The sequence below is a fragment of the Tenrec ecaudatus genome, chromosome 3 (genome assembly GCF_050624435.1).
Source record: "Tenrec ecaudatus isolate mTenEca1 chromosome 3, mTenEca1.hap1, whole genome shotgun sequence".
Lineage (NCBI taxonomy): Eukaryota > Metazoa > Chordata > Mammalia > Afrosoricida > Tenrecidae > Tenrec > Tenrec ecaudatus.
The window spans coordinates 184,580,247-184,594,950 of NC_134532.1; the positions used below are offsets into that span (position 1 = coordinate 184,580,247).

General features: G+C 48.9%; 1 protein-coding gene across 2 annotated transcripts in view; it reads left to right on the top strand.

Moving 5' to 3' along the window:
* RELL1 (RELT like 1) overlaps window positions 1–14,704 on the top strand; it is a 93,330-nt gene that overhangs the window by 44,429 nt on the left and 34,197 nt on the right. For both annotated transcript variants that reach the window (XM_075544449.1, XM_075544448.1), the window contains exons 2-5: window positions 4,524–4,748; window positions 6,976–7,047; window positions 12,715–12,772; window positions 14,411–14,647. In XM_075544449.1, the coding sequence (XP_075400564.1) occupies window positions 4,524–4,748; window positions 6,976–7,047; window positions 12,715–12,772; window positions 14,411–14,647 (592 nt within the window). The remainder of the gene's footprint in view (window positions 1–4,523; window positions 4,749–6,975; window positions 7,048–12,714; window positions 12,773–14,410; window positions 14,648–14,704) is intronic.

A 14,704-nucleotide genomic window follows, 5' to 3' on the forward strand; every position in this document is an offset into this window, starting at 1 on the left:
CAGCAGATTTACCTAATGTATCACATTGTTTGATCGCTTGACTCCTGCTTCCATGAGAATTGATTATGGATCCAAGTAAGACAAAAGCTTTGACAACTTCATCTTGTTTCCATGTATCATGTTGTTACCGTTTTTTTCCGGTTGTGAGATTTTGATCTTTTTATTGAGTTGTAATCCACCTGGAAGGCTGCATACTTAAAGCTAGGGCTTCTAAGGCGGTGCTTCTCAACCTTCCTAATGCCTGGACCCTTTAATACAGTTCCTCATGTTGGGGTGACCCCCAACCATCAAATTACTTTTGGTGCTTCATAACTGTAATTTTGCTACTGTTATGAATCGGGTGACCCCTGTGAAAGGGTTGTTTGACCTCCCCAAACGGGTTGTGACCCACAGGTTGAGAACTGTTGTTCTAAGGCTTTCTCACTAAGCAAGCAGGGAATCGTGTCATCTACTTATTGCAAGCTGTTAATGAGTCTTTCTCCAATCCTCATGCCTCCTTTCTGCTTCATATAATCGAACTTCTTTGCTTATTTGCTCAGCATACAGACAGAATAAGTATGGTGAAAAGATATACCCCTGTGGCATACCTGCCGTGATTTTAAACATGCAGCATGCCCTTGTTCCAGTCACACAACTGCCTCTTGATCCAGTTACAGATTCCTCATGAACACAATGACGTGTTCTGGACTTGCCATTCTTCTTAAAGTTATCCATCGTTTATTATCCACATGGTTAAATGCCTTGGCATGGCCCATAAAATATCTTTCTGGTATTCTCTGCTTTGAGCCAACATCCATCTGACAGCAGCAATGATATCCCTTGTTCCATGTGTTTTGAATTCGGCCTGAACTTCTGGCAGCTGTCAATGTACTGCTACAACTGTTGCTAGGTGATCTTCAGCCAGATTTGACTAGCATATGATAGCAATGATAAGAGTCTAGGGATACTTTGGATTACCATTTTATCATATGGAAAGACACTAAATCAGGATCATCACAGGGAAGTGATGCTCTGGTGAGGTCTGAAAAGGCTCCAGTGGGGAGCTCCAGGTGTCTGGTTGCCAAGCAGGACACTCAACCTTAGTGTCCCGGCTTCTATTGACCAGTCCTGCGTGATACACTGAGTCGTGCCTTCTGAGAGTAGCTGGTATCTGGCCAGCCCCTGTTCACCAGTGCAGATCCTCAGGTATGGCCTGACAGTCCCAGACCAACGAATTCTAAGGGTTATTTCTTCCGAGTTGAGCACCAGACCACCCTTATTTGGGTTAAAGCTGTGTCCTTTATCCCACACCATTGCTGCCCTAAAACCTCTGCAGGTTATGTTCACTCTCAGACCCAGCTCCCAGCGCCCAGCGTAGTGTTTGGAACAGACGGTACAAGTCATACAGTGAATAAAGGCCTCTGCACCAGGGAACAAGTGCACATGCTCCCAGTTTTAGGCGTGTGCCTCTCCATGAGGAAAGCTTCCCCTGTCTATGTTGTTCACCAATAATAGAGGCGTAGAATAATGCCTGAACTCCTCACTCACTCAGTTCACTCACTCACTCCACTCACTCCACACACTCACCACTCACTCCACACACTTATTCACTGCACTAACTCCACACACTCACCACTACACACACTCACTCCACTCACTCCACCCACTCACCACTCAACACACTCACCACTCCACACACTCCACTCACTCCACACACTCACCACTCCACACACTCACTCCACTCACTTCACACACTCACCACTCCACACACTCACCACTCACTCCACACACTCACCATTCCACACACTCACCACTCACTCCACACACTCACTTCACACACTCACCACTCACTCCACACACTCTCTCCACAAACTCACCACTCCACACACTCACTCCCTCCACACACTCATCACTCCACACACTCACTCCACTCACTTCACACACTCACCACTCCACACACTCACCACTCACTCCACACACTCACCACTCCACACACTCGCCACTCACTCCACACACTCACTTCACACACTCACCACTCACTCCACACACTCACCACTCCACACACTCACCACTCACGCCACACACTCACCACTCCACACACTCGCCACTCACAACACACTCACTTCACACACTCACCACTCACTCCACACACTCACCACTCCACACACTCGCCACTCACTCCACACACTCACTTCACACACTCACCACTCCACACACTCACCACTCCACACACTCACTCACTCCAAACACTCACCACTCCACACACTCACCACTCACTCCACACACTCACCACTCCACACACTCACCACTCCACACACTTACTCACTCCACACACTCACCACTCCACACACTCACTCCACTCACTCCACCCACTCACCACTCAACACACTCACCACTCCACACACTCCACACACTCACCACTCACTCCACACACTCACCACTCCACACACTCGCCACTCACTCCACACACTCACTTCACACACTCACCACTCACTCCACACACTCACCACTCCACACACTCACCACTCACTCCACACACTCACCACTCCACACACTCACCACTCACTCCACACACTCACCACTCACCACTCCACACACTCACTCACTCCACACACTCACCACTCCACACACTCACCACTCACTCCACACACTCACCACTCCACACACCTACTTCACACACTCACCACTCACCACTCCACACACTCACTCACTCCACACACTCACCACTCACTCCACACACTCACCACTCCACACACTCACCACTCACTCCACACACTCACTCACTCCACACACTCACCACTCCACACACTCACCACTCACTCCACACACTCACTCACTGCACACACTCACCACTCCACACACTCACCACTCCACACACTCACCACTCCACACACTCACCACTCACTCCACACACTCACTCCACACACTCACCACTCACTCCACACACTCGCCACTCCACACACTCAACACATTCAAAGGGGGGAGGAGAGAAGAATGCCTGGCCTTTAATAAGAGGGGGATAAATATTGGGGTGGGGGAGCGTTGTCTTTAAAAAAAAGAGATTGGAATTTCTCTACCAGCTTTATGAAGCCTCCTGGTGTTTGCTGAATGAGAGAATTCTTGACATCCTTAGGCGATAGGCATCTATCCCTCACAAATCTGTCTTCCTAAGCACTGTTCCAGGAGGCCCTGGTGATGGAGTGGGTTATATGTTGGCCTACAAACAGCGGGATTAGCGTTCAACACCACTAGCCACTCTCATAAAATGAGTTTCAGTCTTGGAACCCACAGGGGCAGCTCTACCTGTCCTATAAGGTTGCTCTGAGTCAGGAGGCACTTGATGGCAGTGAGTTCTGTTTTTTAAAGCACTAAACCTATTTGGAAATGCGGTGTGCATATATATGTTTGCTGCGAGTCAGAATCAACTTCATGGCTAGAGTGGGTTTGATTTGGGGGCTTGGCTAACCTAAACATTGGCAGTTTGAAAACTTCCGTAGCCCCACGGAAGAAAGGCCTGGTGACGTGCTTCTATAAAAATTCCAGTCAAGTTGCGAAATCTGGAGTAGTGTTACTCTGTAACACATAGTTGCCATGAATGGACGTGGGCTTAAGAGCAGTGGGTTTGTGATATTGGTTGTGTAATTATGAGCAATGATAGGTTTGCTGAGTCAGAATCAACTTCATAACCGGCATTTATTATCTCAGATCATGGTAGAATTCAACCAGCTTATACTGATAATGATGCATACTGTTCACCGAGCACTCACTGTGCCGCAGAAATTGTTCTTAGTGTCCATCTGTATTCATTTCATCTCCTTAACAGCTCTGTCCCTCAAGCCAAATCCATCGGTCGGCAAGTTGCTTGTGACTCATAGCCACCTTGTTAGACAGAGTAGAACTTATCTTTCTGAGACTGCATGTCGCTTTATGACAGCTGATAGCCTAATCTTTTTCCCCTGAAGCAGTTGGTGGGTTTGAACTGCCAAACTAGCAGTTTGAAAATAAACGAATGCTTCTCCTTTGATAGCTCTGTAGAAGGTATACTATTGCATCTTACCCTTTGGGGCTACAGGTGGAGTCCAATAGCCAGACTTTCAGGTAGCTGCTGAGAGCCTAACCCCGCTCCACCAGGGCTCCTTGTTATGTTAATTTCACAGAAAACAGATGCTAAAGCCCTTGTCCAGTATCACCTAGCTACAAAGTGCTGGGGCCAGGATTCAAACCCAGGGTTCTGGCAATAGGTTCTTAGGTCCTACTGGCCTGTCTGCCTCTGTGCCCAGGGAACCTTTCACACTCACGAAGAAATGGAGGCTACATTTAAGAAGTTTTTGAAAGACGACCCATTGTGGGGCCCAGCTGGTGAGGAGCAGGGACAGAATGTGAATGCCAACATTCACCCCAAATGTGGGCACTAAGCTGTGGTGCCACGTGCTCCCAGAGGGCATGGGCGCTGGCTCTGACATACTGGGACAGTTTCCCAAAGGGCTCAGGGTTTTCCCACCCCGACAGCCATCTGACGCCGCCGTGCCTGCTTCCTCCAACAGTCAGTGGTGGCAGCCACACGCTACAATCCAGAACCGAGACAACACCGTCGCCCGCCAACAGTACTGACAATGGTCACGCGAGGTACATCGCATTTGCACTGGTGTCCGTGTTCTTCATCATGGGTCTCTTCGGCGTCCTCATCTGCCACCTGCTCAAGAAGAAGGGGTACCGTTGCACCACCGAGGCTGAGCAAGAGGCCGAAGAGGAGAAAGTCGAAAAGATTGGTGAGTGACCTGCCTTCTGTCCCCAGAGAGAGGCCAGTCACACCTGTCTCATATCTTTATGCTCCGCCTTAATGGGAGGCCGTCTGGGCTGGAGTGGGAAGGTAGACCTCTCACAAATCACACTCCAGTCCTTGCTGCTGAGTCAGCTCCGAGTCTTGGCGACCCTCACATGTTGTCAGTGGCTAATGTCTTAGCAGATCAGCAAGACTTCCTTCCAAGGCAACTCTGACTGAACTTGAAGCAACTACCTTTCGTGTAGCAGCTAAGCACTTTATGCACCTCCTGAGGACTTTCATTGCTTTAACACACATTTATTAAGTACCTAGTGTTGGCAGGTAAGCGTTGGTCTGTTAACTGCAAGGTCGGAAGTTCAAACTCACCAGCTGCTCTGCAGAACAAAGTTGAGGCTGCCTGCTCCATAAGGGTTTACTACCTCCTTGGCGAGGTGGGGTAGGGGGAGGGGCTGGATTGATCCAAACGTAGATGCGTATATTTTATCCTGGATTATGGGCTATAGTACAGAAACTAATTGCCCAGGGAGAGGAAGGTGGGTACCAAGTACTTTTTTCTGAAAAGGGATGATGGAGCAGTCAATCTGTGTCACTAGGAATTAGAACGGACTGTCAGTGGATTTGCCATGTGGCCTGGGCAGTTTGTCTCCTTGGGGCTCTGTTTCCTTATGGAAAAGCAGAGTGAGAAGAGCAGCTTCAGGATGGCTGGGAAGTTTAGAGAGATGTGTTCTAGGCTTATCACTCAGGGATATTCCGTTAATAAAACTCACTTTGTTCTGATTGCATAAGATTCTAATAAGTACCCCCAATTTTGTGGTATTACTTTTGCTGGGGTGTTCTATCTTAAAGCTGTGTGATTGGAATGTGTGGGCATAAAAGGAACCGTTACGCAGAGGGCTGTGGGGCTTAGTGTTAGGGAGAGTCTAGCCCTTCCTTCTTCGTAGGGACTTGGTGGTGGCTTTTTGAAACACCCAATGGAGGAGCGAAAGCTTGTGGCCTCCCCAGATGGTCTTCCAGTCTCCTTTTGGGGAGTCCCGACTTGGGTCTTGGAAGAAGCAAATCACTCTCCGTAACCCTTTCAGTTCCTCAAAGGGCAGTCGCTTCTGCAGAAAGTTGGCATTTGGAGTAGCTTAGCCTCCTGGGAAAACCCAGGGAGTGGTGTGGGGGAGCTTCCTCATTCCTTGCCAGCTTGCGTTGCTTTTCCCCCGCCCCCACTGACCTTTGATGCCATGTGAGTCATGCGTAAGCACATGTGCAAACCAGAGCCCTCTGTTTGTCAACAGAAGCAGAGGTTCCTCCTTCATCCTCCCTCACAGGCTGGCTTGTCAGTCAGCTTCTCCTTGTAAAACCAAGTGGTTGTGGCCCTAGTGGGAAGCTGACGGAGGAGCTCCTTGTCCAAGTCAGTGGGTAGGACCTCCCACACCTTGATCCCTTGTTTGTGAACTGGGGGCTGGGAAGAGGGCGGGGTTATGTTTTACACTGTCTTCTTCTTCCCTGTTGGAGTGGGGTGAATCCTATCGATTGGTTCCAGAGTGGCAGTTTCATTGTTCCAAAGAGCACCCATGTAGTGTTGGTACAGCGTGCCCCCAAAGTAAACTAGATTTGTGGGCAAAATAATCACATCCCAAATTAAGGCCATTGGAAGTGGATTTACACATTCAGGAGTCTTCTAAGAATGGAAGAAGAATCAAATAAAAAATAATGAATACGCTAAAATCCCAGTAAGTCTGCCATGAAAAGCCAACCCAAATAAAAAAAATCAAACTCATTACCACTGAGTCCATGCTACCTTGTAGTGACTCTAGAGCAGGGTAGAACCACCTCTGTGAGTTTTTGAGACGATAACTTGGGGGTAGAAAGCAGACCAACATGTAACCAGTGTGCCACCAGAGCTCCCGTGTGAAAAGCCAAAGACTGAAGGAAATGGTTACGACAAAAGTAACAGCAGTCAGGACCGGCACAAGTTCATGAGCTCGTTGTGGAAGTGAGGTGGTGTGTAAAGAGCACATTAGACTGAGATGAATGGAGAATTCTGGAACCTTCTTTTAGCTTCTTCTGCCAAGGGAATGACTATCTTCAACACTTCAGAAGGAAAAAAGGCCTAGATTCAGAGGCACGAGTCCTCCCTGGAGCTTTCTGGAGGCTCTTCAGTGAGAGCTTGGGCTCTGAGCTTGTGGTCTGCCAATGGTAACATGTCCTCCTCTTCTCTCTTTCAGAGCTGAATGACAGTTTAAATGAAAACAGCGACACCGTGGGGCAGATTGTCCACTACATCATGAAAAATGAAGGTATGAACGGTTCTTGGGTTCTACAACAATTCACTCTTCCTCTCTGAGGAGCCAGGATCTGTTGTTGTTCCTGATTACCAGATCACCCTTTCAAGGTGGTCTGGGTGACTTAACCCACCAATCATTCGTTCAGCAGCCTGGTATGTGAACCAGGTGCACCTCGCAGGGACACCTAATGATGACAAACATGTCATAGCATTGTTGTGACCCAGTGCTGGTGAAGTGCTTAGTGTAGTAAACATGCCAATGTTACCTGTCCTCAAGTGTAAACACTTGAAAAAGTCCACCTTTTATGGAGTAGGCACCCCCAGCAAAATATGTTCGAATGCCCTACTTCTTAAGGATTGATTTATTTTCTCTCTCTTTAAAACTTTTTACTGTGAATTGGGTGAAGGCTTACAGAGCAGGTCGTCAGTAGTTTATATACCGTATAAACTCGTGTATAAACCATGTTTAATGCAGTTTTGTGGTAAAATTAGGTGCCTTGGCTGATAGTCTGGTCGGCTTATACTCGAGTTTATATGGTACGTTTTGTTTTAACTCATCCACTGCAGTCCCCTCAATGTATCATCACTTAACCCACTTTGTTACTATCTCTCATTCTTTTCTAACCCGCTGTACTTAATCTGTGGCGAAATGCTGCCCTTTTGACATCTCTTTTTTGGCTTGATTGGCTAAATGAGGGTCATTGCTCTGAGTGCTGGCTCCCACCTGGAGGGGATGCTGTGTCTTCAGTAACTGCCAACATGTGCTGGACTCACACACTCTCGCTGCAGATTCCTGTGCATTGAGTTCACAGGACAATTTTTAAAACCTGTTACTTTCCTCTCAGGCTCTCTCTCTGCTCTTGTCAGGGCTGATCTGCCCAGTATGCAGTGGGGCAGCTGAGTCATTAGTCCAAATGTTGAGTTAACCTCTGCAAAGGGTAAATACCTCCCGTCCATTTCTTCCTTCCCGTCCCAGAACCTCACTGTGCAATCATAGCTTGTCGGGCCCTGCCAGCTGTTTTTCAGAGTGTTAGACTACGCAACCTCTTTCCAGCCACATTTGACTCCAAATTGTTCAGTTATGGTGTCATATGTTCTGTTCGAGTGTTCTTTTTCATGTTTTTAAGCATAATTCAGGAGGCTTCATGTTCATAATCTCATTTAATCCCCAAAACATCCCTATTAAAGTTGGTTTGAACCGCCGAGTTGACTGAAATAAGTCAGTTGCGAAAACTTAGCTGAAGTTCTCACCTCGAGACCCGATAGCACCCAGAGTGTTTGCCACGCACCAGGCCTATTTTGAGGGCTTCCCAGGGATGAAGAACCCCAAGAGGGAGATTCTTTATTCTCCTGGTGCAGCTGAGGAAGAAGCAAGGCCCAGAATGCTCTGCTAACGTAACCTGAGCTGCACAGCCGCCAAATGGCAGACCTGGGATTTGAACTCAAAAGTGTTCTGACTCCAAAGTCCACATGGCTATGCTGTCTCTTTCCTGGTAGCAGGAAAGAGGAATGCTAACCTTTCTCCTTTCCAAGAGGTAGACAGCTAGGACAGTTCCCAACACTACTTCCTGAGGTTGACCCAGAGCTTCAGGAACTTGTATGCCCCGCCCCCACCACATAGCCAACCTGGAGCTGCTGGATTTCCGGCAGCGTTTTTGCCCACGCTGCGGGCACCAGTCTTGCCTGATACTCCGCCTACCTCCTCAGAGCCTTTCAGGCGGCATCACACAATTCCCTCATCTTCTTTGTCCTGGGGAACAAGGTTGTTTCCTTCCCTTGTTTTAATTCTGGCCTTTTCCTTTCAGGAAGTGGCCCTGTTGTTGCCTCTGGGGTGCTGACCTCCTCCTCAGTAGATAGCCATAGGTCCCCCATAGCCACCCCCCCCCTTTCATTTTGTCAACTCGTCTTCCTAATTCTTCCCACCTGTGCTACTCTTGACCCTGCTTCCCCTCTCCCCTCACCCATGCCTTCCGCTGTGGGCCTGTGGCTTCTGAGGTGGCCTGGGAGGACAGATGGTGACTCTGTGCCTTTGTGTCACCCTTGCTTCTCCTTCTTGGCCCTCAGTAGACATCTGATCCCACTGGGTATTCCTTCACCGGCCGGTGCTTTGCCGCTTCCAAACCACAGCTGTGTGACCTGACCTACACTGGGTCTTGGCTCCAGATTGAAATCCTCTACTTTCTAAACACGTGCCATTTTCTCTTATCTTTGTCTCCATTATACACACAGCTCTGGGCTGAATAACCATCTAGACTTCTCAAGTGACCTTTTCCATCCTTGATTGATTAGAATGAGCCTTCTAATTTGGTAAAGTTACAAACACACCCTTAAAATTAAAAAAAGAAATAAAACTAAGTTCAATCCTTCCACGACCATTTTCCAGCTTATTAAGGCTTTCTTTGCCTGTCTTACAGCCATAGAGTCAATGCTGACTCACAGCGACCCTGTAGGACAGGCTGGAGCTGCCTCTGTGACAGTTTCTGAGACTGTAACTCTTGACGGGTGCAGAAAGCCCTGTCGTTCTCACTCAGAGTGGCTAGTGGTTTTAAACTGCTGACCCTGGAGTTTGCAGGCCAACTCATAATCACTACCCCACCAGGGCTCCTGGAATCATGCTTGTGAAACATCTTTTATGCCGGCCTGTGAGTGTTTCTTATGTGGCAAGCATGGCAGTGTTTGACCCAGTCTCGCGGTGACGTTCCTGCTTCCACTTTCAACCTCTCCTGCCTCGAACGCTACAGAAACACTCAACCAAAGTTGGACAAGCAGCTGTTGGAGGACGGACTGACCAGCTGACCCACACGCTGTTCTTCTCCCTCATGCTGAGGTTTAAATGAACCTCCAGGCGACAGTTGCACGGACTTTCTGAACACAGCAGAACGGCACGCTGCCCTGGGTGCCCATCCTCTTGCATGGCAAGACGGTTTGGAAAGTGCTTGTGATGCCCCCGCTGAATTGCCAGGCCCTTGACATCTTCTACTTTAGTGAGGTGTGCCCAGTGGCACAGCCACTCTGTGCTCGGTTCCTAAGTGAAAGGTTGGCAGGTGGAGCCCCTCTGGTGACCTATCTTTTGCTGGAAAGATGACACCCTAGAATAGGGGCAGGTCTGCTTGGTCACGTGGTTGCTAGGAGCTGGGAATCGACCCAACAACTGTCTACCCCAGAAGAAAGGCTGGCGATCGACTTCTGAAAAATCAGCCATCGAAAGCTCTGCGGAGCCCAGTTCTACTCTGACACATGGGATCAACATGCATGGGAATCTGCGCCAAGGCAACTGGTTGGTCATATGTCCTCTACGCTCAGCTAGTTTTCCTGACTCGGTCCGTCCAGGCCTGGGAAGCCTCTGAAAGGGAAATGAATGTTAGCTGACAGGTGTTGACAAATGTAGAGAAAGCCACCTTCCATCGCTTGCAGGGAGGAGTAGTGGAGTGGGAGGGGGAAATATATGTTCAGCGGAGCTCAACTATTACTCTCTGAGCAGTGATTTCACAACCCCAACAGCACGTGGTTACGTCCTAATGATGGAGCTGTTAGGTTAGGAAGTAGTTTTCTCATCTCAGGAGACAAAAGGTGTTCCCTGGGGGCAGTTATTGCTGCGTGTGATGGTGTTAGCCCAGGGAACGGTCCGAGCCAGGTGTTTGAGCGCATGTTGGGGCTGGGTGCTCACCTTCCTCAGCCAGGAAGGCTGTGAATGCTCAGCTCAGGCCTTCAGGTTTCACACAAAGCAAACAGTGGCTGTTACTAATCTTGGGTTCCTAAGAGAAGGACGGAGCCCTGGTGGCATCGTGGGTCAGGCATTAGGCTGCTAACTTCAACCAAGGTCAGCAGTTGGAACCCACCAGGTTCTCCTTGGGAGAAAGATGAGGCTTGCCGCTCCCCTAAAGAGTGACAGCCTCAGAAACTGACAGGGCCCGTTCCAGGCCGTCCTATTGGGTCACGGTGACTCATTCAGTGGCAGGGGGTTTGAATTGGAGATTTGAGGGGATAAAGATGAATTCCATAAAGAGGATCTTCCTGAGAACACTTTCTAACTTGCTGTCTTAAAAAACAGCGGCAGAGTAGGCCTGCCTCTGTGGCTTTCTGAGATATAACGCTTTATGACAGTAGAAAGCCTCATTTATTTTATGAACTTTCTCAGGTAACCGCTGAAACTGAATTTTCATGAAACAAATTTCTCTTTTGTGAGAACGAACTCTCCTGCCGTGTTTGCTGTCGTGGGTTCTATGAGCTGTTTTGGGGGTGACGTTTGATGAAGGAGGTCAGGGTGTAAGTGAGCACGGGAACGCCATGGACTGTTCCCTGTGCCCTGCAAGAAAACCATGCTGCGTCCTTACAGCTCACCAGATCACAGGAGGGAGGCTTCCGAAAGATGGTGGAAAATGGACTTGTCCATGAGCTTTCTGAAGCCACCCTTAAGTGTGTACTTCAGTGACACCAATGACATTCTTCAAGCCGTGTAAGCGTCCTCTCCCTCCAGCACTTCCATAAACTCATGGCCTCCAGGTTCTTTCCTGGCCCTTCCAGTGCACCTGCTCAGTTGGATCCCATGTGGACAGTTCTGGAAAGAAACCATGCTGAAAGGCAGACATTCTCTACTGGTATGCTAGACTGTTGTTTCATTTTAAGAAGACTGAAGGGATATTTTGGGGTCAGGGTTGAAAGGTGATCTCTGGGGTACAGATTTCCTTTGAGGACTACCCCCAATCCATCTCCATGGCGCCAGAAATTTCTCTCATAAGCACAGATCCAGGATGTATGTATCGTGGAGGGGCAATAACATCACGGGAGGGTGGTTAGGAAGAAGGTGGCAGAAAGGTTCCCTTTGTGGGCAATACAGCACTGGGAAACCAGCATCCACACTTGGCCGGGACACTCCTCTTCAGACAGATCGAGGTCCACGTTCGGCTGGTGTGTCGGAATGAGAATTAACTTTTCTCCCGCGGGGACGTCATTTGAGATGTAAAATGTTAAATATAATTGGCCCACATGGTTTTTTACATCCTTTCCTCTCTTGAGAATTGGCTGTGGTTAGTCATGCATCCATTTAAACATGACTGGAAAAGATTTGGAGTAATAACACTGGCTCTGCTAATGAGATTCCAGGAGAAACTTGAGCACCCACTTCATTTTTTTCCCCCATTAAGGTCAGTTTGATGACTATAAACCAAAACCAAAATCCTAAACACAACATCAGAACAAACAAGAAATCAAACCCATTGCTATCAAGTTGATTTGAACTCCCGGCAACCCCAGGCATAGAGAGTAGAACTGTCCAACTGTTCTTGGTGGTGGTGGTGGTGGTGGGGGTTGTGGCTGCATTCTGTGTCAGAGCAGGTTCCTGGGTCTTTACTCTATGAAGTCATGGATGGGCTCGGCCTGGGTCTTCCAGGTTAGTAGCCCTGTACACACCACTCTCGACGAGAGGGAAAGACTATTCAGGGGAGGAAGGACCCCACCGCACTGCATCGAGTCCCTTTCCACTCTGGTGACCTTAAAGGACAGAGTTCCTCACAGATGGTACCTGATCGTGGGTAAGACTGCCCACCCACCTCCACCCCTGCTTTATGCAGGGCTTTGACTGAATTAAAGCCATTGAATGAGGTGTTTTTCCCCTATCTTTGTAATGCGCTATCTGTGATGACTCATCTTACTCATTCCATTTCAATTCTTTTTCTCTTAGCAAATGCTGATGTTTTAAAGGCAATGGTGGCAGATAACAGCATGGTAGATCCTGAAAGGTGAGTGTTCGTTCCCCTAAGGGAAAAGGATATTTTCTAATTAATTGCCCAACTATATAGTTAGTGGCCTGTTTGGGCACTAAAAGCATCCTGTGAGGAACCTTAGTGACAAAGTGGTTACGTACCAGGCTGCTAAACACAAGGTCAGTAGGCTTGAAACCACCAGCCACCCCTCAGAAGCAAGAGGAGCCTTTCTACTCCCGTAAAGAGTTACAGCCTCAGACTCACAGGGACGGTCTGCCCTGCCCTCTTGGGTCAACTTCATGGCAGGGAGTTTGGCTTTTGGTGTTCCAGCATCCCACTAGATGCCAGTAGCACTTCCCCTAAGGGTGACGAATCAGAATATCTCTATTCATTGCCAGTGCTCCCTGGGCTCAGTTGGAGCCAAGTTCACTGCGGGCCCGGAACGACTTAGAGAATAGAAGAGAGGTTTCAGTGCGAAGGGTGTGAGCGCTATGTGGGAAATGGGAGGCTTCGGATGAGACTCTCCTGAGCACTTATGGGCCACCTGGCTCCGTAAACAGACAGGTGTTCGAACCGCGAGTGCTAAGGGAGCAGGTAACCAAAGTCTGACCCCAGAACTACCACTCCTTTGCCAGGTGCTCTTGGGAAATGACCGAGCTGCTCTGAGCCTCCGTGTCCTCATTTAAAAAGGAAGTTATTGATAACACTTCATAAACTTCCCTAAGGAGTAGTTGACTTCACAGAGTTACTATGCTGAGAATCAGTGCTGGCTGTTTAATTACGGCTGTGGCCCCCACTGTCAGCACCCATCACTTCTGCTGTGTGGAGCTTGAAGGCTTTCTGTCTCTGACTCAGTAGCCGGATGAGCTCAAACACTCCATCGATTGGTTGGGGTTTAAGTTTTCCTCTTCCCCGAGGCACACATGTTCAGTGCTTCTCTTTGCTCAGAAGCCCAGGCAAACATCGGTTACTGTGAGAAATTAATATGGTTGCAGGAGAAAAGAGATCAGTGGCTAAGAAGGAGCCTACTTCTTCAAAGTCACATTGTACATCATCATTAGAAGCAGTTGTTTATTTTCACCCATTCTAACCCACTGCCATCGAGGACCCACTATAACTAGCCCTTGGGTTTCTGAAAGTGAACATGGGACTATGGGAACAGATAGCCTCATCTTTCTCCTAAGGAATGGTGGTGGTTTGATCTGCTAACTGGATAGGGCCGACACCACCAGCGCTCCCATTTCCATTCTAGGAAAGCTAAACCATTTAAAAAAATGTCATTTAAAATGAACTGTAATTCCATGGTGGCAAGAGTTGAGTTTCTGCTACCTGGGTTCACCAGCCTTTTCGTGCACTTGGAAGAGGTTTTTCTTTCCAGCTAAACCTGTTTCTTGTGTAACAGGAGCCCTGGTGGCATAGTTGGGTATATGCTGGGTTAGGACTCAGCTTAGCGAGGGTAGCCGTCAAATCGACCAGCTGTTCCATGGGAGAACGATGAGGCTTTCTGCTCCGTTAACTGTAAAGCCTAGGGAGCAGTTGTGCGCTGTCCTACAGCCCAGAGCTTGGCTCTGCGCTAGAATTGGCTCAGTGGCAGTGGGTGGGCTTTGCATGAGGGATTCTGTCGGAATCCCTGTAAGTGACCTCCTGTGTTTTTTCTTTTTCTCTCCGCCTCAGCCCCGTGACCCCCAGCACACCTGGGAGCCCACCCGTGAGCCCTGGCCCCTTGTCTCCAGGAAGCACGCCAGGGAAGCACAACTGTGGCCACCACCTGCACACGGTGGGTGGTGCTGTCGAGAGCGACGTGTGTCATCGATGTAGGCACAAGCGATGGCACTTCATAAAACCCACCAACAAGTCTAGAGAGCCGCGGGCAAGGCGCCACGGGGAGGTCACCGTGCTCTCGGTTGGCAGGTAAGAGCCTGGTAGGTGCTGGTGGTTTGTGTGTGATGGCGCTGCTCAGCGTGTGCA